A 25980-nucleotide genomic window follows, 5' to 3' on the forward strand; every position below is an offset into this window, starting at 1 on the left:
GAGTAAGAGCCTCCCTTGAGACCGCCAGTCTAGGGAGTGAATACAGTGGAAGCTCACAGCTCATCGCTATAATCTGCCGCTCTCCTAGACTAATGTTACGTTCGTTCTGGAGCCTGTACTTAAGTTAGGTGGGAGGAACCATCTTACAAAGCTGGGTGGGGAAAGGTGGGTATAAATGAGCATCACATTTCAGTGCAGGCAAACTAAGGTTTCGGAGGAGGCAGCTCTCAGCGGTGGCTGGTGTTATGGAAGGCTTTTGATAAAGGAAGGAACTATGGGTAGGGCCGTCAAGGTTGAATTTATGTGACTGGAAAAGAATACCAGGTCAGGAACACTAAGACCAGAGCTCAGAAATGGAAATGCTACAGCACGTTCAGGGATGCTGAACCATGGGCTCCACATTTTGGTTTTCCTGTAAGACTGTGTGTTATGAGGATGTAATACTTTGATAGACTATTTTCATTCATTTAATCTTAAAGGCAGAATTATAGAGTTTTAATTTTTAAAAAATAATTGGCCTAGATTTTTGTTGGCCATCAAAGCTAACCAACCATGGGCTGAAAATAGGCTAAAAAACTGTAACACTTACAGACTTTTTTCTTACTGGTCCTTTATTTATTTATATTTATTTTATTTTTTAATGCCGAATGCTGTTTATTGAAGGAGGGAAGAGGTCTTAAATACAGGCTTACAGCACAATGGGAGAACCCCGGAGGGCAGAAGTTCGCTACCGATGTTTTACAATCTTGCATCTAAGCTGTTAACGCCCATTATGCAGGATATACATACAAGGAGCTTCCCTTAACTTACTGTTCCTTAAATAGCACAGCAACAACTATTGATATAGTTATTGTATTGTGATAGGTATTGTAGGTAACCTAGAGAGTGATTTAAGTGTTCGTGAGGACGTGTGTAGCTACACGCAAATGCTTGCCCTTTCTATGAGGGACTGGGCATCTGCTGGTTCTGAGTGTCGGGTGTTGGAGCTCAGGGCCTCACAAACATGGAGGAGGAGGAATATCTGCTATCTGGGATGTTTTTCTTCCTTTTTGTTTCTGTGTGTTTTCTTGTCCGGCTGCTCTCCTAACGGCTGGCTCTCTCCTTTGCCTTCTCATTTGCAGATGATGGTGGTGGATGGTGGCTCTGGCTCCATCGTCTGGAGTCACAGTATCCCGTGTCACATGAAGGAAACACCAACCACTTCTGCAATTACTTCAGACCAGAAGTCTGTGTTCCTCTTCTGGGCAGAAGCGCTGACTGCTGCTTCTCTCAATTCTGTGAGTGAGAGCAGGATGGAGGGGTTGAGGGTGGGGGTGGGACTGTCCCCTTCTCTGTCACATAGACATGGCTGTAGCCCTACGGGGCTGATGTGGTTCCCAGGGTGTTTTCTGATCAGTCACCTTCTAAGGGGTTGAGTGGAAACAGATTTGTGCTCCTGAGCTGGGCTTCCCGTTTGCCTTTCCATCAACAATGTGAGCTACCAACAGTGAGGGGGCCGGATGAGAAAATCCCTCGAGACACCATGTTCAGAGCCACAGGCCAGTATGTTGCTGTGGAAGAGCAGAGATCATGATGATTGGCCTGGTTGGGCAGGCTCTAACGCAAGTAAACTTAGCTAGTAGAGAGCATGAGAGGGTAGAGAGAACTCTGGGAGCCAGACGCTGAAGAGGCTGAAGCTGAAGGGTCCGTGGGGGTCATGGGAAGGAGTCCTGACACCTTGAAGGCTGATGTACTGTTCTTGTGTCACTCTGAAGTGTCTGGGTGGGGTGGGTGAGGCCGGGGTTTATGAGGTAGAGTTGCTCCCTAGAATAGGCGCCAGGACTCAGCGGTAAGCATGGCCGACTTAGACCAGTGAAGTACATTATGCCTCACTTGCTGTGTGCCAGATGATGGAATTCCCTCTGTGGGGATTTGAACATATCAGGACGTAGCTCTGAACCTCTGGAGAAGGCAAGTGACCCAGGGTTGGGGAAGCATGGTGGACACACGGTTCTGAGTTTGTCAACCAGGCCCTCCCAACAAGTTACTCTTCGGAGCCTTCTGGTTTTGCTTTGTTTTGTGTTTAGCCTCCTGTTCTTACTCACAAAGATGCTGTCTAGCCCCTCATTTTGATGACCAGATTTACCCCAGAGGGGTTATGGTTGCCCTCAGTCCTGGTTTCCTCATAGAGTAATGTGGAGATTGGACCAGATGGCTTTCAAAATGGGCTTCTGTGGGTAGCCCCAAGAGTGACTTACTAACAGGGAGGTGCACATGAGAACTGTAGGTGGGGCTGGCAAGGCCTGTGAGTTGCTCGCCACCAAGGTTGACAACCTGAGTTTGCTCCTTGGGACCCACATGGTGGGAGGGAAAAACTGACATCAACCCCTCACTCCCAGCCAGTTGTCCTTCGACCTGTACATGTACACGGTGGCTCATGTGCCCATGCACGTATGCACACGTACACAAAATAAATAACTGGGTAGGTGCACAAAAGAAGGGAGATACTGATTTTGCCTGGGGCGATTAGGGAGTGTTCCATGAAAGAGCTTGGATGCAAGTTGTGGCTGAGGGTGGGAAGTCGTTGATGTGCAGAAGAGCGGGAGAGAGGGTGGTAAGCAGTCTGAGGAGGAATAGCATGATTGGCAGTGGCTTTTTAAGGAACCGGAAGGAAGCGTGAGCGGATTGAGAATGCCATGGGGGTAGGCAGCAAATGAGTGCAGTCAGAGCGTAGAAAAGTGAAGTGAGGAACTTGAGCTCCTTTGTTCTGTTTTTATTTTTTGAGACGGGGTCTCTCCACATAGCCCTGGCTGTTCAGGAACTCACTGCGTAGACCAGGCTGGCCTTGAACTCACAGAGATCCACCTGTCTCTGTCTCCCGAGTGCTGGTGTCATAACACCTGCCTTGAAAAGCTTTGACTTTGATGCTAAGACCTCTGGGCTCTGTTCTGTAGGCGGCGAGGAAAGTCATTTCCATGGCATGTTAGTTGGGCCTAAGGTCTGTCCCTCCAAACACCGGCCTGTGGAAATGGCCTCCTCTGCCTTAAGGGCTGGCTCACGGTGGGAGTGAGGGTGCAAGACTGTTCTGGCTTCTCCTCTCAGAAGGGCTGCTGCTCACACTGAGTCCTGGCAGGTGGGGCCAGCAGTCTGTACTTTAACAAGTGTGTGGCTGCCACACGTGGCTGCCACAGCCCATCCCCACTCAGAAGGCGTGTTGATAAAGCCCCCTTGTGGGCGTTTCTCCTGCTGCAGGGATTCGGAGACTCAACTCTCAGACCTCAGCAGTTTTTAGTTGTAATTGGTGATTTTCTTCTGTCTAGTCAAAAGGTCTGTTTCTCTGGGGAACTGATAGGCTTTTCTATGTTCAGCCTGATGCCTGCCGTTGGCATCAAACCCGGGGCTTTATACATGCTAGGCGAGCACTACCATGGAGTTACGTCCCCGGCCCCTCGCAGTTGGTTTTGACATCCAATGGAAGGAAATGTATTTGGCCACGGTTCAGAAATAGCTTTTCTCTCTACACAGCCTTACCTGCTGTAAGGATGAATGAGAGTCCCAGCTCAGCCCTGCCGTAGGTGGAGGAGAGGTCTCCACAGACATGCTTCTCCTCCCCCTCCTGCTTCCCTTCCCTGCTTCTCCCTTTCTGCAAACATTTGCAAGTATCCCCTCCTCCCCTCTTTCGCTCTCCCCTTCCTTCCTTCTCGTTCTCCCTTACATTTTTGACTATAGATAGTGGTTTGGAGTTAGGGGTGAACCTGTGTTTTGAACTCATGTCCCCGTAGTTGGGATCAGGAGTGAGCTGACTGGAACCTTCTGCTGTGCTCCCTTTCCCTCACGGTGTCATGTGGAATGTAGTCACCCGTGATCTCCTTTTCTGTGACTGTTGCCAGGATGACCCCCCAGGAGCCGAGCCTCCTGGCCTTTACCACCTTTACCTCCTGCATCCAACCTTCCCGTCTATCCTCCTGGACCTGACCAACACCACTGGCATAGTGACAGCTTCGGAGGGTGAGTCCCCAGACATCAGAGAGTGTATCTTGACGGTGTGAAAACGTTGCCCACCAAGGGAAGGATAAGGGCTTTTCAAGAGACAGTAGTCATTTTCCTTGGTGTCCCTGGAACCAGGGGCATTGCTGGAGAGTTTCCTCCGGGTTATAGTGCCAGGCTTCTAGGGCAAGATTCTCTGAATGTGCTGAAAGCTGAGCACACCCATCTCACCCCAGGAGAGCTCCGGGGGTGATGATGGAGCCTCAGCTGTGTGCCAGCTACCTTTAGGGCTTAGGGTTGGAAGTTAACTGTGTGGGATGTAATGGAAATGTTTCTTTCAGGGCATTGATTTAGTGATTACTTATGTGAATATTAAACATACAAATTGGAGTCAACAGAAAGACCAAAGGAGAAAAATTACCCATAACCATTTGGAAATATTCTGCTCTACTGTGTGTCTAAGTGATACTCTAAAGCAAACTTGAAGGCATATATTAGAGAAACCTCATTCAGCAACCCAGAGCCTGGAAACCAAGCCACTGCCGTTTGCTAGTCTCAGCTAGTCTCAGCTGGGCGGAGACTAGGTTAGCCACATCTCCCTTGTCTCGTTTTCTTTTTCAGCCAGGGAGGGGGCAATTAGACAGGTCTCATCTAGCCCAGGTTGACCTCAAACTGGCTCTGTAGCTGAGGATGGCCTTGAACACCTAACCCTCCTGCCTTTCCCTCCCAAATGCTTGATTACAGGTGTGTACCCTGACACCAAGCTCCTTCATGCCTTTCCACACTCTCGCCTCTGTGGACTTGCTCCTTACAGCTCTTTGCCTTGAGCTGAAGTGGTGCTGTGGCTCTGTGTCATGGGCTTCACGGGGGAGAAAAGCTGATCTGGAACTTGCAGGCTGTCAATTGATTGGGGAATTGAGGCGGCGGTGGGGGGTGGGGGGGTGGGGGGGTGAGAGGGTTTAGAGGGAGTGGGGAGTATCTGCTTACAAAACCATGTAAGAGATATAATGAACTGTTTTGCAACATTTGCATAAAACATTATTCAGGGAACATTAAATAATGGTGAAGTAAATAAGAATCTCATGGGCTGGAGATGTAGCTCAGTTGGCAGAGTATCTGCCTAGCATGCATGAGGCCCTGGGGAGGTAGAGGCAAGAGAGTCAAATGTTGTATATTTGTTTGTGTTCTGACAAATAAAGCTTGCCTGGAGATCAGAGGGTGGAGCTAGCCACTAGTTAACCACAGAGGCCAGACAGTGGTGGTACATGCTTTTAATCCCAGAATTTAGGAGGAGGAAGCAGGAAGATCAGGAGTTCAAGGCCACCCTGGGCTACATGAGATTGAACCAGTCTAAAAGAGAAACAGAGCCAGGAGGTGGTGGTGCATGCCTGTAATCCCAGGACTTGGGAGGCTCATGCCTTTAGTCCCAGCACTAGGGAGGTGGAGACAGGAATATAAGGCGGGTGGAGACAGGATCTCCCGCTCATTCAGTCTGAGGATTCGTAGCAACAGGACTCCTCATTCAGTCTGAGATTTCGTAGAGGTAAGAAGTCTCTGGTGGCTGCTGCTCTGCTTCTCTGATCTTTCAGCTTTCACCTTCAATATCTGACTCCGGGTTTTTATTGTTAAGACTAATTAAGATCGCACTTCCGTCAAAGACTCGTCCTTGGCTACAGAACCAGTTCAAGGCTGCTTACCAAGCTAGGCCAATACTTGTCTCTAGTCATCTACATGACCTAAAGAGTCAAGCGGCCCAGTTACCTAAAACCCTGGGCAGAGGAAAAGAGGAGGCAGGGTGAGCTGAAACCGATGTATTGGAGGAGAACTGGCTGAAGCTCATAGTGCAGCATATTAAAGGGAGCTCCGGTGAGCCTGCTGAGTAGTTGTATGGGAGAGAAAAAGGATTCTCATGCCCCTTTTAGACAACCGCTGTTAATTCCTATTTTAAAGACAAAGACCTCGTGCCTATAATCTGAATCCAAGAGATGATGAGCATGCTGCTGACTTCTTTGTTGTGAACTGCTTCTTGTCATTGTCCTTCCTCAGTTGGAATCAACGACATCTGGAAAGATGCCTTTTATGTCACTAGGACGACAAGGATGAGCCCGGATGGACACCCCACCTCTCTGGTGATCAGCAAGCTTAGCCTGCGCTGGGCACTCATGGAAGGCCAGATGGTCCAGCTGGAGGAGACCACCCCTAAAATTGGCCGTGGGGAGCTGAGGAGATTCCTCTCTAGAATCAAGTTTGTTGATTCTCCCTACCAGGTGACTGGCTTCTGGGATGGTTGGTTAATTTTTAATTAAAAAGAATTTTATTACATTTATGTGTGTGGGCCCACATGGATCCTGACACATGTGTAGAGATTGGTGGACGACTGCTAAAATTAGTTTTCTTCTGTGTGGGTCCTGGGGATTGAACTCAGGTTGTCAGGCATTTAGAAATGTGGGATTGTGGTTTTTAAAACATCCCAATGACGGGAGGGGGTAGATGTTTCTGGCATTTTCTGGGTAGGGACTAATGATGTTACTATCCATGCAGATATGGTTTACAGAACCTACATTACCTAGCAGTTATCTTGCTAAAAATGCCAGCCCTTTTCCCTAAAAAGTCCTTGGGCCAAGTTTGAAGTTGAAGAGCTTATCACTGAAAGGACACAAGTCCTTGGGGCTCATAAACTATTGGAGCTAAACTGGAGGACTGGGAAGTGAAGCGTTCTGATGTTTAAATTTCCCATTTCTTTGGAAATCCTATGTAAAGGGGATAATAATGGTCATTTTCCCACAGATCTAGTACAGTGGAATCCAGATTCAGAAGAACCATGCAGAGCGGCTCCTGTCCCTCCTGTCAGTTCTCTGGAGAGGTGACGACTTCAGGGTCATGCAGCACTTGGGGATCACTGCCCTCTGGCAGCCTGCTGGGGCTGTGTGATCACGCAGCATGATCTGCTTAGCTGCGATATCTCACGACCCTCCCATCCCTGCACTAACCCCTCCTCCTGGGAACTCTGTGTGGATAGTTTGGAAATGTGAATCTTATAGCAGTTGTTTTTTTTTTTTTTTTTTTTTTTTTTTTTTGTACCTCTAATTTATAAACCCTTGCTGGGAAATCCAATGGCCTACAAGCAAGGATATATGTTGTTTTGCATTAGGCCATGTATATGTGTGTGTGTGTGTGTGTGTGTGTGTGTGTGTGTGTGTGTGTGTGTGTGTGTGTGTATGTGTGTATGTGTGTGTGTATGTGTGTATGTGTGTGTGTATGTGTGTATGTGTGTGTGTATGTGTGTGTGTGTGTGTGTGTTCAGTGTTGTACAAAATTATTTTTGAGATATGCCCCAAGCTTCAGGGATTCCATTCCTTGTCCTCTTGAAACTCACCTGATTTGGTCATCCTGGTGTGTCTGGATGGCCTACCTCTGAGGTCCTGAGGGTCCCTCACCACTGTTTTCCCTCTGCCTATATTATGGTTCCTTCTCTAGACATCAGTGAGCGACACTGGAAGTTATGATGAGGCTAGTTATCCAGAATGTTCATCCTTCCATCTCCTAGACCCTCTACCTCTGTTAAGTGGTCATGAGAAAATGTTTCTATCACAGGGAGCGAGGGAGATAGTTTCCGTGGCTCCTGACCAGGTCCTTACATCGTGCCCTGTGAACTTTTGATGGTTCTGCAGCTACGAGCTTTGATTCTACAGTCATGACAGAAGGGTTTGCATGCGTGTTGGCCTCGGCTTAAAGGTTGGAAGTCCCATGGCCTTGTCCTGGCTGCAGCTCCACTCTGCTTGCTCTGAGACTTCTCTAGGGCATCTCCATCTCCTCCTCCCTTGCCTCCTCTTCTATTCAGGGATCTGTTTCTGGACTGTTGATTCTTGGGTCCAGTATGCAACCCCTCTGCCCTGTGTTCTTCCTTCCTCGTAGAGCCTTTGAAGCATTATATTGAGAAAATGCTCATGTAAATACTGTAACTTTTATAATGATCAAGTTCTTTCAGATTATCTCCATTCTTCTGCCTTCTATGTAAATGTGTGACCTCTTTTAGTTTGGGATCTTCCAAATGTCTGTATCATTGTCTGATAAGCCATGTGTTCCCATGGTGGCCAATGAAAATGTACTTCTCTTTTTGAGTGAAAACCAGATATTCTCCTCACTTGGGTTTGTATCATGTTAGCTTGTGTTAATAAAGAGATCCCAGAAAACTAGATTCTAGATTTAAGGGGCCATCTATGAATTGCCCACAATAGTTGTTATGGATAACAGGAAGTTGGTACTCAGTCCATCCTGCAGATTGGCCTCACCAGACTTGTTGGTACCTCTGCCATAAGACCCTAGAAGCATATTTGGGAGTTGTATGGGACCAGGTTGACTTTGGGAAGAGGGGACAATGAATAGGCTCCCCTAGAATCTGGAGGTGATTCTAGGGTCATTTCTAGTAAGTTGAATTTCTGTTAGTAAAAGGGCTGAATATAGTGTGTAGTCTTCTCAGAACTAGATTATAGTGGACCAAATTGTCAAGTGGGTGGTAGCCTGGTTGAGCTCCCAGAACAATGTGTTCTTGCAGTGTTGATATTCTGAGACGCCTGCCTGTGTAGGAAGGAACATGATACAGAGATGCTTGATGGAGACCTGTCTGGGTTTACTCTTTGGAGCTGAAGGCTGTTTATGCTGGCTGAGTCTCAGATAAGAGGAAGCCACAAAGACAGCATCACTGAATTCTCCTTGGTATTTTGGTAAATAACATCCTAACTTCTCCTTACTAGAAGTGTGAATCTCTTCCTTGCTAAATGCAATGGAAACTCTAGGCTTGCTTCCTGTTGCAGCTGGTACAGAAAGGTAGCTGAGGGTTGAGGTGGCTTCCGCTGGCCAACGTGAGTGCTGGCCTCCTGCCAAATGCCCCCCTACCCTTCCTCCTCCTTGCAGCGAGTCACCCAGATATCCAAGGCAGAAATTGCTCAACATGGGGTGGCCCACAAATCAGCCTGACCACTACTTAGAAGTAATGCCTTCTACAATGCAAGGGTCTCCCCTCCTCTCAACCTCTCCTTTTCTTCCTTTATAAGCCCTCTCCTCTGCCCTGCACAACATCCTCACCACTCCCCAAACATATGGTGTGGTGATACCAGCCAACCCCAGGAATGTGAATTGCTGTCCACACTACCTGTGTTGAGGAGGAGCCAGCGGGTCTGTAGCCAGAAAGCACTGTTTAAAATGTGAACTGTTACGGAACAAATAAATGCTATGTACAGGAATATACATGTGTGGTCTTCTTTCTTGCTAACCAAAATGGTTTACTTCCCTTATAGAAAAGAAAGGTGAGTAGATGGATGGCATCCTCTGTGGAGGGAACAGTGTGGACAGTTTCTGAGATGAAGGAACAGTGGGTACCCAGAGAGGAACGTCGGCCTCAGTCGCATTCATGGAGAAGCTCCTGTGTGAGTCTCCTCTGGGGACTTGGGAGGCCAATTCTAGGAGTGAGCCTGATCCTATAGGCTATAGAAACCTAAAATCAGACTACCTTCCAATGGCTTCTAGGATCATATTTAATAATGTTTTTACTTCTAAAATTGTATTATTATTGTGTGTGCCATGGCGTGTGTGTGGATGTGTGTGGATGTGTGTGGATGTGTGTGGGCAGCTTTTGGAGTCAGTTTTCTCCCACTGTAGGACCCCGGCATCAAGTTCAGGCTGTGGGATTAGTGCAGCAAGCACTTTACCTGCTGTGCCGTTTACCCAGCCTATGCTTCGTCAATTCTTATTGATAATTCTTATTGTTTTGAAACTTATTTTATGCATATGAGTTATTTGCCTGTATGTCTGTGTGTCCCATGTGTGTGCAGTGTCTGTGGAGGCTGGGAGAGGGCAGATTCCCTGCAGCTGGATTTACAGTTGTTAGCCACCATGCATGTTAGGAACCGGAAGTCAAGTGCAGGACCTCTGGAAGAGAAGCCGGCTCCCTAGCCAGCCCGTGTAATCGCACTTTGCTAGCTATTATGAGAACTCAAGACACTAGTATGCAAGTGTGCAAGGTGTCTTCAGCAGTGTTTCCGTCTTCCTGTGTATGATCCAGAAAATTCCCAGTGCACCATAGGTAAGCCACCATCAGTTTGCTCACCTGTTTCTTCAGCTTCTGGACAGCTGACTAGCTTCATCGGACCCTTAAAGGTAGAACTGTGTTTAACTTGCCTTTTTATCTGCATCGTATGGTCTAGAACCAGCCTTGAGCAGTCAGTGAAGAGACGGGGATTCTGGATACATGAGATGGGACAGGGGTAGAGCAAAGCAGTGTCAAGGGAAACGGGGCAGAGCAATGTCCTGGAGATGACTTAAGGTTCTCTTGTTCTAAACACAAGGCTCAAGAGACACTTTTGCTTAAGCGGACGTTAATAAGCAAACACAGATGGTAGGGTTAGCCTGCTCCCCAAACCCACTTGTCTTCTAACACTGCTCTTCTGTGGATGACCCAGCCACTTCTTCTAGCTCCTGGCTGGTCCCTTGTTGAAATTCCTTGTCTTGTAGCGCTGAGTAGAGGTCGATACCTTCGGAGACGGAGCGGATGGGATGGTCGGGGTACTGCTGGCAGCTGGTCAAAGGGTCCCCTGAGTGGGCTGCGCATGGTGTCTGGGGAAGGAAACAGCGGTGGTGCTGTGCGAGGCAGCTGGGGTTGGGGTCGAAGCTCTTCCTGTGCCTGCACTGGAACTCCAGCACCATCCTGGTGTATGTGTTGAAGGTGGTGACAGCCGATGCCATGCAGCAGGTGAAGGAAACCCAGGCCGTGCTAGGGGCAAGCACAGAGAAGGGACAGTAAGAGTCTGACTTGATGGAAAGAAAAGTGCCGTCTGCTCTGCCACAGACCGGGCACTGTCTTCTGGGGGACTTAGGAATCTGAGTGTGTTGCCTTCTACCGTGCTTCTGTGAGGGACAGACCAGGGGACTCCATCTGCCTTAGTTTTGTAGCCAATGCGTTTGATCCCATCGGCTGTCACCGCCACGCTCTTCTGTGACTCGTGTGTGGTGTGTTTATTTACCCCTGTAAAGTCTAGATCCCACAGAGCTCCAGCTCTCTTCGGTGGGGTGAGCATGAACTGATGCGCCCCTCACCCCTTCTTTCTTCCCTTCATTCACTTTGCCCTGACTCTGAGCCATCATCCCTCTTCTGCCCAACATTCTTTCGAACTTAATTGTCCCCAAAGTTGAGCCTTCGATAGTCATTCATGAAAACATTTTACTACAGATCTGAAGGCATCACACTTTGCTCTAGTGGAATTTGATTATTACGAAGACTGTGGTTCTTGGCACGGGGTGGGGGGTGGTGAACAGTGGGAACCGGATGTACATAGAAGCTGGGGGAATCTGAGGAAGAAAAAAGCACCCTAGGGAACTACGTCAAACACATTCCTAAAGACCTGGGAAGTCGAACCCCTAAATAGCTCTGTCCTTCTGTGAAGCCCAGGAAACAGGGTTTGTGAAGGTAGGAGGGGGTGCTTGGAGGTCAAAGGTTGTTGAGAGCCAGGCCAAGGACTGTCCTGCAGGTTCCTGTTTGTTGCCTGACAGTAGATCCAGATGTGATCATTCTAGGGAGACTGTCAGCCTGAGCCCCAAAGTTCCCTGTTTCTAGTGTGTGTGTGTGTGTGTGTGTGTGTGTGTGTGTGTGTGTGTGTGTGTGTGTGTGTACAGCCTCTTGAGTCCTTAACTTCCCCCTTGGTTGAGGCAGTTGTCTCTTTTTATTGTTGTTGTTGACACTGAGTACACAGGCTAACTGGCCTATGAGCTTCCAGGAATTCTGGGTCCCTGCCTCCCATCTCTCCATGCTGCTGGGATCATAGATGCCTGCACTACTGTGTGCTGCGGCTTCTACTCGGGCCCCAGAGATTTGAACTCGGGTCCTTATGCTTCTACGGCGGTTACTTTACCCACTGAGCCATCTCACCAACCCAGACCTACCCTTCTAATGCCAAGAAAGATTTGAAGTGGGCCAAGGTGAGGCCTGACTGGCCGGGGAAACCAGCACAGCTGACATGGGTTGGTGGGTGGATTAGAGTGCTCGATGCAAAGCGTGTACTGCAGCGTGAGGAAGTGGGTGGGACCAGAAGTGGGAGAGCCTCCCTCCTGTGTGCCTGCATCCGGATGGAAATGTGAGCCCAGCATAGTGTGTTTTCTGTGCCATTAACAATGCCCTCAGCACTTATCTGAGACAGTTTATGTGAATCTGGGTCATTAGCTTTGCAGTGAGTAGAGAATGTTCCTCCAGGGAGACAGAAAAGGAATAAAACCCAAAACGCCAAAAACAAAAACCCAGAGCTAGAGTAGGTGTGTATTCAGGAAAAGTGAGAAGGAACTCTTGAAGGTGGAAGGGACTCCAAGGAAAGAGTATTTGAGACTCAAACAAAGGAAATGCTCTGCTTGAATGTGTTGAAGGTGGCACTCCTGTAATCCCAGCACTTGAGAAGTAAAGGCAGGAGAATCAGGAGTTCAGGGCCAGCCTTGGCTACATAGTTAGAGGCTAGCATGGACTATATGATTTCTTTAACCCCGCCCCCCCCTCCCAAGGACATTTAAAATGATGAAGTCCTTGGTTTTGAAGGTTAGGCTGGGGAAGCAAACAGTGGTGATGTGTGAGGCAGTGGGCTGGCGCTGGTTGAAGCTCTTCCTGTGTCTACACTTGGAACTCCAGCACTGTCCTCATGCATGTGTTGAAGGTGAGGACCGCTGATGCCAAGCAGCTTTTGTTTGTTTGTTTGTTTTGTGTTTTCGTTTTTAGAGACAGGGTTTCTCTGCGAAACAGTCCTGGCTGTCCTGGAACTCCCTCTGTAGACCAGGCTGGCCTTGAACTCACAGAGATCCGCCTGCCTCTGTCTCCTGAGTGCTGAGATTAAAGGTGTGTGCCACCACCACCGCCCAGCTGCAGTTTTATTTCTAGCAGTTCAGTAGAATTAAGACTGGAAATCTAGAGTTAGGAAGAAGTTACTCTTGGAAAAAGGGAGTATATAATGGGTGGAAGATGATCGGATCATCAATAGATCAGAGAGAATTCAATCATAATTTCAAGATTACAATTATTGTCCATTTCTCTAATACCCTGAACCACAAAATATAGAACATACAGCATAGTTCCCATAAGCCATATAAAACCAGCCTTGCTGAAGCAACTGATTACAGCTGCTGAGCAGAAAAACTGTACCAGGTCGCATCCTCAAAGCAAGTGAGAAGAATGTTCTAGGCACCCTCAGAAGGCAGGGAGGGAGCAGATAGCTGTCCCCCTGGTCCAGCCCTGGATTTGACTGATGGAGGAGGAGGACATGGGAAGGTATATCCAGCTGAGGGTAGAAAATCCTGTGCATGGTTGCTGGAGTTCGGTTGTGGAGGTTCAGGGGATGAGGATTACTCACTAGAAAGCCCAACCATAATTCCAAGAATGTGGTCTCCAGTCCTCTGGACCTAAGTTGGCAGTTGCCTGGAAGACTTGTGAATACATCATATGGGCCACCATCCCCAGAAGGCCTATGGAGGGAATAAGAAACAGAGGCCTTGGAGAAGGCTTCGTGGCATCTGTCTGTTGGCATCTGGGTCAGTATATGTCAGGGCATCTAGGGGAGGGGGCGTCTCCTTGCATGACTATCTTTACAATGATTACCCCAAACTTTTGGCTGAGAGCTGTGACAGAATCTGAGTCAGTCTGTCATGGCCGGTGCTCATTTTGACTTCTTCCTACCCTTTAGCCTGCACAGTATGTGTGTGTGTGTGTGTGTGTGTGTGTGTGTGTGTGTGTGTGTGTGTGTGTGTGTGTGTGTAAAATCTTATTTTACTTTAAATTCTGTCCAACAATGACACTGTGGAAAAGCTATATATTCCAACTGAAAAGTTAACTGAGCCAAAGGCTTTACACATTGAGAAAGCTTCCAAATAAAGGGACCTAGAAGTAAGAGCGTATAAAGACACAGTCTCCCAGTGTCTTCTGCTGCCCTCTGTGTGTGTGGTTGTATGCATGTGTGTACATGAGTGTGCACAAAGGTCGTCTGGTCTCCCTCTGTTGCTCTCCGTCTTAATTCCCTCCGGGCGGGTTTCTTACTGAATCTGGAGCTGACTACTACTTTGCCCAAGCTAGCTGGCCAGCAAGCCCTAGCAATCCTCCTGTCGGATACTTCCTCGCCCAGAGCTGGGGTTCCAGGTCAAAGCTGCCATGCCCGGCTTTTTACATGGGTGATGGAGATTCTGACTTAGGTCCCCAACTTGAGCAGCAAGGGCTCTTACCCACTGAGCCATCGCCCCAGTTCCTACCCCCAACTCCTTGTTTTCCAGTCCCTTCCTCCTCTCATTAGGGTCAAAGAGCCAAGCCTTGAAGGTGGACCTTGGAAGGGACCTGTGAGCCAATGGTCATGTACACCTCTAATCCCAGTGCTAGGAAGCTCAAAGCCAGTGAGTCTAGCCTAGCCTACACAGGAAGGCCCTGGGCCCTGTCTCACAGTATGAGCAAAGCAAAACAAGGAAAGAAAACCTCCCAAGGAGCCCCGAGAGGAACCCAGCCTCTGGCACTCCATGGTCACTCACCTGACAGGACCAAGAAGATGGCCGCATAGGCGCTCAGCTTGAGCCCACAGCCAGGGTTACTGGTGAGCAGCAGATCTGTCAGTAGCAGGAGGAAGCTGATGAATTGAAGTCCGATGTAGGCAATTTGGGCACCCAGCGATAACCAGAGGACCTCTGCAAAAAGCCAAGAAAAGGAACCCCACCCAGACAGCAGTCAGTAACCACCATGGACACAAGTGCCCACCCTAAGTCAGAGGCCCAGGGGAAAGGAGGATAGACAAAGGTGAAATCAGCACCCGCGGTGTCTGGGAAGAACGGGCGCATCACACTCGATGGGCTGTAAACACTGCTGAGCTCAGTTGTCAAACAGATCACCCCATTTTCATAAACCCTGTGCTAAAGCTCATTATTGACTTTCTCTTTAATTAGGGCTTATGTTTTCATTCTCCCGATCTCTCACTCCTACTTCTAGTGAAACAAACTTGGCCAAGGTGGCATCTACCGGTAATCCCACTAGTCGGGGGGAAGAGGCAGGAAGAAGAGTGGTTTCTCAAGGCTAACCTGGTTACAAAGAGACTATCTCAACAAAACAGAACAAAACAAAACAAAACACAACAACAACAACAACAAACACCAAAAACAGCAACAACAAAAAGCCAATCTCCTCCCCCCAACAACGTCACAAACGGCAAGAAAAGGCCACAAACTCTTCAGGTTGTGTCCTGGGTTGGGTGCTGGTGACTTAATTTGTGAGCTGCATTCCTGCATCTGCATGAGTGTCAACTTTAGGGGGAATTCCTGTCAGCCTGTGGGGCTCAGAGGTAGAGAAAGGTGGTCGCAGTGCAGTTTAGATCCAGAAAGGCCCGGGTCTACAGTTACTGAACACGTACTTGCCACAGGCCTCAAGGGGAGGTGGAGGAGGGAAGCCTTCTCCATCAACCACTCCCCTCCAAATCGGAGAGCGGAGTGATATGAGCCTTGCAACGTGGCAAATTCCAGTAGTCCTTTCTCACCTCTCTGGGCTGGTGGTGTGAGTTCAATGAAAGATCGGCATTTCTCCCCTAAAAGACACAAGGGGCGATGTCATAAGGAGCTTCCTGGGGCTGTGGGCATAGAGATGTCCCACCCCACACCCAACCCTGCTCCATTTGCTCTGACACAGGCCCTGATGAGCATACAAGTAGCCACTCATTCAGCTGGTGTCCCATTCTGAAAACAGGAGAAAAGGCACGCGTGAATGAGGTATCCAAGATTCGTTTTTCTGGCCTTCCTCTCTGATTATGAAAACAACACTTTTCTGAGAGCATCTTTGTAGGGCAGAGTTCCAATTTCCAGATCTACATAATGAGTTCTATGTCTCAATAAACATTTTTTTTTTTTTAAAAGCAGATGAGATGGCTCAGTGGGTAAGGGTGCATGCTTGCCAAGCCTGACTTCTTCAGGCTGATCCCCTGGATCCACATGCTGGAAGGAGAGAGTGGACTTTTGCCCATTGTCCTCTGACCTCCACATGCATGTACACACCCCTACACAAACCCATACAGGATACAAATGAAAATGTCATTGAAAAAGCAGATCAAGTTGTGTACATAGGCCGGTGTGAGGGAATTACCTGGTTCTTCCACGGTTTCCTCACAGGATAGCCACATGCCACTGCGGAAGATAAGGAAGGAGAACCGGTCATCCCCAGTCTCCCAGGTGTATTGTACCACCTCCTGGGCTGATGTGTTGGGGACGCCCCCATCCAAGGACATCGGCATGGCAAAGCATTTGGCTGCCAGACCTTGCCCGCACAGGGGCTTGGGCACCTTCTGTGTGCCCACAAACCACTCGTTGCTGAGCAGGGATGCTGCGGAGAGGCTGAGTGATAGCATGCTGAGGATGGCAGAAACGAAGGTCCGCTGGACAGGGGAACCCTTCTGGAGCTCCATCTGCAACACACAAGCGGGGCGGAGGAGGAGACAGCTGGGAGCGTGCTCCTGGGGCCTCATTCACTCCTCCTCAACACCGATGACCAAGCCTGCCACCTGAGCGCTTTCCCCTGGGGAAGCTGTGCTTCAGTGTGGCCAGGAGCAAGCGCCGTAGTGATGCTGCTCATTTAAAGTGAATGCTGTGTGGCTCTTGCCACAGTAATTTGCACAGGCAGAGTGACGGACACTGGACAGGTTTACACAAGGATGAAGGTGATACCAGATGGGAGACAATTATCCTGAGGGATACTAACAGAGTGAACTCGATGTGAGCAGGGTGGTATCTTGTCTATCTGCTTTAGAAGGCAGGCGAGCATCATGCTAGCCTGGCTTCAGGTTGGCAAGCGGCATGCAATTTGTGCATGTGCACCTGGGTGGAAGGCCTCCTCAGGACCCCACTTACAGCGTGTGTCCTCAGGCAGAGGCAGCAAGGGAACAAGGGAGGCTCCCTGCAGATGCTCTGAGCTGGCCAACCTCTTTTGGGGTACTTTTTATAATTATTTGTTCATGTATAAAATAGTGGGGTTTTGGTAATATTTTCATACATATATATCACTGTATTTTGCTCATATTTGCCCCCTCCAGCCTTTCTTGTCCCCTCTTTCTCCTGCTGGTCCCTTCCTCTTCCCTAAATAATCCTGTTTCTGCTTTCATGTCATATGTAATATGCATCATTCAATCTGGATTCTTTGTTTAAGAGAAAACATGCATTATGTCCCTCCCCCTTCATCCTCTGACGCCCTCCTCTCGCCTTTCCTTCACTCACATAGTTCCCCCTCCACATTCATACCCTTTAGACACACATATATCAACTCATATATATTTCTATACATGACAGAAAACATGCAATATTTGTCTTTCCAAGTCTGGCTTACTTCACTTACCAAGTTGCTCACCAGTTTCACTTATTTTCCTGTAAATAACATAAGTTTATTCTTTATAGCAGAATATAACTCCATGGTGCGCATATATTATCAAGTTGTACCAGTCTAGGGGAAGCAGATGAAGTTTTGATGCCTTCAGGATAAAAGATGGCAGAGGGTATGTAGCTCATTTTGAGAATGTTTGCTTAATATGTGTGAAACCCCGGGTCTGATCCCCAGCACAATACATACCCAGTGTGGTGGTGCACACCTGTGGTCCCAGCACTTGAGAGGGGGAGGCAGGAAGACCGTCCCCAGCTACATAGTGACTTTGGAGCCAGCCTGGGCTACATCAGATCCTGTCTCAGAAATAAAGACCAACATTAACCTTGTCAACCTCATTATGTGATTTGGATTGAATTTGATTTAGGAAAATAATTGTGATCAGTCTTGAGCACCCTAAGGTACTCTTAATACCTGGGGAGGCTCAGGCTCAGCTTCCAGATGGTTCTTAAAGTAAACCATCTTGAGCTTTCATGGGATCTCTCCTATCAGAATTAATCAGGCCACAATCTGCTTAGCTTAAGAGATGTAAATAACATCACAGGCAAATGCGCAGATCCAACAGCATCCCTGCCCACCCCATCTTAGTACAATCTACATTCAACAGTTTACCACCCTGACCCTTTGCTCTTCGGAATCTCCAGGGATGAACACAGTGCATACCACACACAATGTGTTACTTGGGGCAGTAACAAGCATGAAGGTGGTCATGTATAAAAATGTCCAAAACACAAAATGGAAGAGTAAATTGTTTTGGGGAACTAATCTGCCAATGTGATTTTTTTTAAAGCATTCAGCAAATTAACTCCATCGAGGAATGCCAGCCTTTGCAAGACTCTGGGTGGCCTTGACTGAGGACACATGTGTTATCAATCACAGCATCTAGGAGCAGGAAGGGTCTTGGTCTGCCAGTCTGTTCTCTTGTGCTGTTCCACTGCTCAAAGATGTCCTCTTCTTTTTAGTCCAAAAACTGTTGGCTTCCACCGGCATTCCAGTACTGTGGGTTAAAATAATCTCTTCCTGATTGTTTTATTAGTTTTTTAAAATTAATCAAAGTAGTAGGTGTCACAGTGACATTTTCACTTTGTCCTTCTTGGACTCTCTTTGGGATGGCCACTGCTCACTGCCACCAGCCCCTTTGAAGGGGGCTCAACCAGTCCCCTTTTGTCCCATTACCCACCCCCTCCTTCCATTTAGATCTTTTCCCCTCCTCATGATCCCCTTTATCCATGATACACCTGTGCATATATACATATATAAAAATTCAAAGCTATTTTTAAGGTTTTTTTTTCTGGGTTTGGCTTATTTTATTTAATGTATTTTTTCCCACTTTATCTACTTTCCTGCAAATTTCATGATTTTTCTTTACAGATCAATAAACTTTTCTTTACAGATCAATAAAATTCCATATGTCTGTACACCAGATTTTTCTTACCCATCTATTGGTAGTCATGTAGGTTGGCTCAGTACCTTAGCTCCTGTGGAAACTGTGGCTTTAGGCGTGATGTATAGACATCTTTGTGGTGGGTGTCCTTTCTAATGATCTGATAGCCATTGCTTGCAAGTAAAACATCTTCACTAATTATTCTATAAAAAGACCAAACTGAGGATCTAGGCAGTTTCAAGTCTTTCACCTCAGGGTTCAATTTTAATAGCAATATTCAGCCTTAATTGGTTTGGAAAATCGTCTACTATCACATCACACCAGAAGAGATCTTGGCTTTATATTCAATCCATTTCAAGTTACATATTTACCCACGTTCCTCCAGGTTATTCAGACATAAAAAAGGAATATTGAGGCTTACACACACCTGTGGCCTCAACCAAGCTGACAAGCACATTATGGAAGGGGTGATTGGAGAAACAAAGGATGATCAACTTGAATGGACTCAGAGAGGTTCTTTCCTGAAAGAACACCCACCACAGAATGGGGCCTCGTCTCTCCCTTCATACCCTCTTCCTTCTCCACTTGCTGGAGGCAGGGCCTCCTGTAGTTTGTGACCCCAACCTGACTAGAGCTATATACCTAGAGGTTGACCTTGAACTTCGGATCCTCCTGCCTTCACCTCCAAGTGCTAGAATTACAGGTGTGCGCCCCAATGTCCGGGACTTGGCATGCTAGGGAAGCACTCTGGAGCTTCCTCAGCCCCAGGTAGTTAAACTGATGTCTCCTTCAGGAGCCTTTTCAAGAATTGCCATCCATCACAGCACATCCTTGGTCACGCGCCTTACTCACATTGGAAGAGCAAAGGTCATTTCACAAGTTTCTTTAAAGTGACTCGAGACCCAGTGACACAGTCTAAGGCAAGCTCTGCCTTGGCCTGTGCTCACAGATTCCTTCCCAAGGTGACTCTCTGCTTTCTAGACAGGAGACCGAGGAGGAGTCCCCCAGGTGCCGCTGTGGCAGCCACGTTCCCATCCATGCACATTAAGAGAGAAACGCAGCATCAGTGTATGATAAAAAGGACAGCCAGTTGGCGAGGTCCAAAGACCCAGGTGCTAAGGTTTCTCCTGTCAAATAAAAGGGGGAAGCTGGTTACCTTGGCCATGGTTAGCGTCTTGCTGCCTGTCTGGAAGGACGGAAGGATGTCATCTGTACAAGTCTCTTCGGTGTGATGTAGCAAGAGTGAAAGCTGAGTCCGTCCCCCCACCCTCCCTTGCCTCTCCCCTTCCAGCTCGTAGTTTGTGGCATGCCTCCTGATTAAATGCTGCTGTGCGGTGAACACGGGCATCCAATGATTGGCAGTGCAATCTCAGCCCAGCTGTTCTTGAGATTATGCCAGAGAACTTGCCAATCGGGGACCTGGGATTCAATACTGAGCAGCACGGATCAGCATTTGCAGAGGGACTTTCTGTCAAAAGTAAAGGGTGATTTATGTCCTCTCTACCCGTTGTTCCCTAGGTACGTGGTGTGACTGGAAGGGGCTTGATGTTTACAGCAATACACAAAACATATAGATCCACTGTCGTTACTTCAGAATCTCCCCTAGGAAGCAGTTCCAGGCTCGGTGGTGTCTTCAGGAGCCACAGACAGTCCGGCTTGTTCTCTGTGTGGTTTCCACCTTCCAGGCAGTTCATAAACTTGCTTCTCTCCATGTGGGATGTTGAGAAGCACAAGTTATTCTTTCTGTCCTCAGAACTGTACAAATTGGTAGTTCGTAGCAGCTGTTCTTTTCCTTCTACCCAGAATGCTCTCAGTTTCTTCTGACTTTTTTTTTCCAAGACAAGGTTTCTCCGTGTAGCCCTGGCTGCCCTGGAACCTGTAGACAAGGCTGGCCTCAGACTCCCCAGTGCTGGGATTGAAGGTGTGGGCCACCATCGCTTTGAACTTGATTGTAAAAAGCCATTCATTCTTTGAAAATGTTCTCCTTTTTGTCTTTGTCCCATCATGCCTCTCTCTAGCAACTTTTTTCGTTTTTAACATTAGTGTGTGTGTGTGTGTGTGTGTGTGTGTGTGTGTGTGTGTGTGTGTGTGTGTGTATGTGTGTGTAGCTGGGGCATGGCACATGTATGGAAAAAACTTTGGGAGGAGTTGGTTCTCTTTTCTATCATGTAGGTTCCAGGAATCAAGCTCAGGTTATCAGGCTTGGAGGCAAGCCTCTCTACCAGCTGGGCCACCTTGCAGGCTCCTGGATATGTTTTATGTATCATCCTATGAACCTTCATCCTGACACAACTCACTCTTCTTTGGGAGAAGAGGACAAGAATTTTGTGGTCCCTTTTTGCTGTGGAATAAGCTGGTTTCCTGACTGCATGGCTCCCTCAGGCCGCTGGGTGGCGCTACACCCTCATGTTTTCTTCTTTTCTGCCCTTTCCTTCCCTACCAGTCAGCAAAATGTGGGTGGAGGTGGCTACTTCCTCTGTAATTCTGCTTTCTTTCCTTCATTTGGCTGTCACCCTGAACATGAATCTACAGACTGCCGTGTGTCAGCCTTATGGAATTCAGGACTCAGAATGAACTTTGGGGCGTCCAGCCACTCCCGGGAGGACCTTTTAGAGGATTATTTCCTATAGTACATTTTTTGGTGGCCAGTTCCAGTTCTCAGTGACTCAACAGATCCTCAAATGCCTCCCATGGGAAACACAACATCGCAGTATCAGAAAATAAAGTTAGCCAACATTTCCTGATGAGTTTTGTGCACATTTTTCTCTCTTTAATTGTATCCTCATTCTCGCTCCACCCTAGAACAGTGACCAATTCTTTTCCCTTCGCCACGCTTCCACCCTTCAAATACTTGGAGACAAGTCTCATATCCCGCCTTGAGTCACCGCTTGGCACAGCACTGTGTCTTTGGTTTTTATTGCTCTGCTCATAAACCGCACCCCCGAAGCCTTAATAGCCCGAAGTTTGCCTTCTTCAGGGAAAAGGGGATGGGAGTGGCAGGTGAGGAGGCCCAGAGGTGGGTTTAGAGCAAAGCCAATGAAACTCCATCTCCCGGGCCTCTCGCTTATTTGGGCTGTTTCCAAGGGCCTGCTGCCCAATCCGAACTTATAATTTCATATTATTTTCCTTAAAGAAGGTTTCCAAAATATTAGTGTAGGCCTCCACAGCAGCTCTGACCTGCCCATTCCTAGGCTGTGCATTTTATGTGGGTGCCTGGCTGGATGTGACCAGTCTTAGCTCCCTCTCCCCAAGGACCTCGGGGCCCAGTGTCCAATTTCCTCTTCTTAACAAAAACACAAGTTTCTCTGCCTTGCCACAGAAAGTCAGGCCCCAGCATCCCACTGACTTCCTTTCATTGTGAGTTGCACTGACTACTTCCCCGCCCACCCTTTTCCTTCCCTCTCTCAGGACAGAAAAGGTAATTGCTGGTCAATGTAACAAAGCTAATTAGACTTGGCTCAAAAGCTCACAATTCAGTGTAGAGATGAATATCCCGCATCTCAATATAGTATTTCAACTTGGTACGTGGCACTGTTAATGATTCTAGGGTGATGTCCATGAGGCTATGTATGCACCTCACCGTTTACGACATCACAATGCCAGGACCTGGGACTGACCTTTTGCTAATGTCCTCAGTCACACTTCACTGTGCTTGGTGAAACCATTTTTACTAGATTTGCATAAAGAGACATGATGGTTTGGGGACACACATGCTTCGCAGGCAGAAACTCAATTTATTGCGTTTCCAGTATGCTGCAGATTAGAGATGATTAAGGATGCTGAGCAAGAGTACGTGTGTTTGCCTCTTCCTTAACACCGGGCCAGGGGCTAAGGGATCCAGTATTTTTGTCCCCCACGCCATCCACCCAGACATCTTGCTTGCCCTGCCTGGCGAGAGTTTCTCTGTGCTCCCAGGGCCCAGAATTCTTGACCCATGACCCCATTAAGTAACTCCTTCTGTTACTCAACAAACAAAAGGCTGGAGTGGAATTTAAGCGCTTTGGCTGTCACTGGCTGATGAGCAGACAGCTCTGCTTTCTGTGCCTCCACTTCCTGATGGGTACACCTCCCATGTAACTCCTCACGGCCTTCCTTCCGTGTCTGGTATGCTCATTTGGTTCTAAGGCAATGTGTGTAGTATAATCGGCCATGTTTTACGCATGGCTGACTTCAGCGCGGTCTTCACATCAACGAACAAAGAAGTTTTGTAAGGTTAACAAGGCTTATGAACACTGTTGGGAAACCAATGGGCAAAGACGTGAACACAGACATATGTCCAAATCGCTTCAAATGCGCATCACTCTTCCTGATTCACATACAAAAGCAACGAGGAGCCACGTCAAGACCCCAGAGGGCCGGGGGCGAATCGGACCTTCCACACAGATGCAGTTTTCAGCCAGTACATTTCCTCACACCTGTGGGAACATTCCTGCTTTTCCATGAGCAAAGGCTCAGAAAATAGCAATGACCTCATTACCAGTATTATCTTTAGTCTGACTAGAGGACAGGTCACTCAAAAGAGTGACAGGTCGGAAATGTTCTGTCCGCTTCAAGAGGAGTGACTCCCTACAGATTAGGGTCATTTCGATGTGGCGCGAGCCTTCTGAGCTTTAATCATATACTACGGGACATTGAACTTCAAGGTTTCCCAGAGGACATTTATTGTGTTCTCTGTGCTGTGTTCAACTCTGGACCTCCCATTCTCAGCTGTACCCATCTTGTAAGGGCCCGCATGACCCCAAGCACTCCTGAGGTGGGTCGGGAGTGCTGGGAACTTTCTCATTTATGTTCAGTGGGAAGGGCCAAAGGAAAAGACCTGGGGCCTCCCTGGAGCCTTTCCCTTTCCGCTTTGTCATGGAATTGTTAGAGGGCTTTTGCTATAGCAGTCAGTTCCAGGAGAGGAAGCCCCAGCTTTTCGTCCATGCCCAAGTCGCTGGTGTGAATCAGAGGGGCAGCCACAGCTGCATTTCCTGTGGAGCAATCTCTCACGCGCGCGAGTGACTGCTCAGACAGGGCTGGCCCGGGCTGCCAGGGGACTGAGGATCCAATGAAGAAGAGGGGTGTCCGGGAAACTGCTGCCCATAGACAGTGCAGGGTCACCCCTTTCCGCCTCAGCGCGCCTCCCTTCGCCACAACGTTTTCTTCCCCCTCTCCCCTCATCTCCACCCTCAGCCTGGGTGTCTGAGCCCGATGGGATTTCCACCACGCTTCCCCCAATGAGTAACCCTGAGCGTTTACTACGGCGCCCCAGTTGCCTAGCAGCGGTGGTTGCCACGGCGACGCACCAGAAGCCTGTTTTGAATTGTTTGGTGAGGCCCCGCCCTTGCGCCTCGGGCGCTTGGGACTTCCAGGACGGGCGTGGCAGGGAACCACGAGGTTTCTTCCTCTTTCTCTTCCTTGGGTGGGTCCTGAGTCCCGTTGGCCTCCCTTGATGTAGGACGTGGACCGGCCCAGGGCAGAGACTGGGTCCTGGGATAAATTCCTCACACCCTGACAAGGCGTGAGGACCCACCCGGTTGCTGTCAAACCCAAAGTCAAGCATTTCCCAAAGATGCAGGTCCCTGAACCCTTTCTGATGGAGGGGCAATGTAGGCCTGCCTTGTTTTGTAGATGCCAGAGGTAAGGCTGGGGACTTGAACCCCGCAGCGCATCTGAGGTGTAGTGGTTACCTACCTGCTTCCCCAAGGGATGATGGGAGAGGTGGGGAGTTCTCTACAGTTGTGGTCTGAAGATCTAAAGAAGTGGGAGGAAAGTGGAATCTAAGGAAAAACCATCCGAACTACCAAGCTAGGGGCTAGACGCTTCACTAATTGCTCCCTAGGCACCCACATCCCGCCAGATTCAGAGGCGGTATCTCCACTGTTCAAGTGAGGGCTCAAATTCAGTCTTTGACTTGCACCAGATCACAAATGCAGACATGGTGGAGTCGCCATTCAACCCTGCAAACGCTAGGAGGCTGACTCCTTTCGAACTAAAAGGCCGTCCAGCAAAGGGCAGGCAGACATCTTTTAACAAAAGTCACGGACTGCAGGTCACGTCAGGGAACCGCCTCTAGAATGAGGCACGGGAACACATGTGCTGTGCTTTATACCTCTTAGGTCCATGTTAACCAACAGACTCCCCAGTAACCTCGCTGTCCCCTCTGTAGAGAACCAACGATAAGATAATAAAATTGCAAGCTCTGACTGGCTTTGGCTACCGTGTTCATATCTGTCTGTAAGGGCTCTTCAGTTGATCGTGGCCCCTTTGGCTTCTTCTGAACTGAGGAAGCTGCCTGAGCCCATACTGCTCTGCCCCACAGTCTCACAAACGCCTCTTTCTTAGGTTTCCTTGGCCTTCTGAACACACTCGCCCACTGCCCAGTAACCCTACATCGCTCCCCCACCCCAACCCCAGGTGTGCATCACGCCACTAAAGGTGGGACTCAAATACTGAAATAAGGGAAATTAATCAGTATTCACAAAACTTCCGAAAGCTCTGTACCTACCTCCTGGGTGAGGCAAACATTTTGAGTTAGCCGAGAGGGATTGCTCATTCACCGGTGTAGTTCTGAAACAGAGGTGTTTCAGTTCCTTCTCTGATGGTTCTTATTCCGTTGCGTGGCTCAGGTGTTGAGGGAGGGGATTCACCAGGCCCCCTCTTGCCAGCAGAGGGGTAAGGTGGTATGTGGTGAGTTGGGAGAGGATGAATGTCCCTCAGGCAGGACACTGGCTTGGGTGGGGGTGGGTTACTATGACTTTGCTCTGTGATGTCACAGTGGCAGGCAGGGGGGTCTCTCCCCTCGATGCCCCACCCACTCCTCTCCCAACCCCAGAAAGACCAGGTTGGGAGAAGGGGCACACTGGGTACCTCTCAAAACCCAGATGCCTCTGAGGTCTTCCAATCAGTGCTTTTGTATATCAAAAAGACCTGGGGAGTTCATCCAAACACAACTCTGAAGGTTAGGGATGGCTGGCACGTGGTGCTAACCAGACCACACTGCTGTCCAAGAGAATTACAGTTGTGAGCCACATAGGTCTTAAACTGTTCTCACACCCCCTTTCAAAACAGTGTAATGAGCACATGCAGCAATACAACATGAACTCTTACCCCCTGCTGAGTGAAAGCAGACTGAACCCTCCTCCCCTCGCCGCCCCCAAACAAGTTGGGTCTAAAGAAGAACACACTGCTCCCATCTTAAATGCGTTAAAATGAAATATAATGACGACTCCGTTGT

At 48.5% G+C, this 25980-nt stretch overlaps 2 protein-coding genes across 3 annotated transcripts in view; one reads left to right on the forward strand and one right to left on the reverse strand.

Annotated features, from left to right (window-relative positions):
* Fam234b (family with sequence similarity 234 member B) overlaps positions 1 to 9209 on the forward strand; it is a 50942-nt gene extending 41733 nt beyond the window's left edge. For both annotated transcript variants that reach the window (XM_052719850.1, XM_052719851.1), the window contains exons 10-13: positions 1122 to 1277; positions 3870 to 3987; positions 6013 to 6233; positions 6754 to 9209. In XM_052719850.1, coding sequence (XP_052575810.1) covers positions 1122 to 1277; positions 3870 to 3987; positions 6013 to 6233; positions 6754 to 6759 — 501 coding nt within the window. In that variant the 3' untranslated portion in view covers positions 6760 to 9209. The remainder of the gene's footprint in view (positions 1 to 1121; positions 1278 to 3869; positions 3988 to 6012; positions 6234 to 6753) is intronic.
* A 485-nt stretch (positions 9210 to 9694) lies between these two features.
* On the reverse strand, positions 9695 to 20731 carry Gsg1 (germ cell associated 1). The gene is made up of 6 exons (XM_052721932.1): positions 19921 to 20731; positions 16097 to 16415; positions 15375 to 15545; positions 14506 to 14658; positions 13347 to 13458; positions 9695 to 10735 (listed from the first exon to the last, which is right to left on the reverse strand). Exons 1-6 carry the CDS (start codon positions 20110 to 20112, stop codon positions 10396 to 10398), a joined length of 1287 nt encoding a protein of 428 aa, XP_052577892.1. The 5' UTR covers positions 20113 to 20731; the 3' UTR covers positions 9695 to 10395.
* Between the last annotated feature and the right edge of the window lie 5249 nt (positions 20732 to 25980).

This window comes from Peromyscus californicus, unplaced genomic scaffold, assembly GCF_007827085.1.
Source record: "Peromyscus californicus insignis strain IS unplaced genomic scaffold, ASM782708v3 Scaffold_6__1_contigs__length_162567912, whole genome shotgun sequence".
NCBI lineage: Eukaryota > Metazoa > Chordata > Mammalia > Rodentia > Cricetidae > Peromyscus > Peromyscus californicus.

Bases quoted from the DNA above. Each gene is read 5' to 3' on its own strand.
- Gsg1 (XM_052721932.1), bottom strand. From the start codon at position 20,112: ATGCCCGTGTTCACCGCACAGCAGCATTTAATCAGGAGGCATGCCACA. The intron at 16,416-19,920 runs GTAACCAGCTTC...TGTGTGTTGCAG, and splicing joins AGACGCTAACCATGGCCAAG to ATGGAGCTCCAGAAGGGTTC. The intron at 10,736-13,346 runs GTGAGTAATCCT...GCTTGCCCCTAG, and splicing joins AATTATGGTTGGGCTTTCTA to CACGGCCTGGGTTTCCTTCA.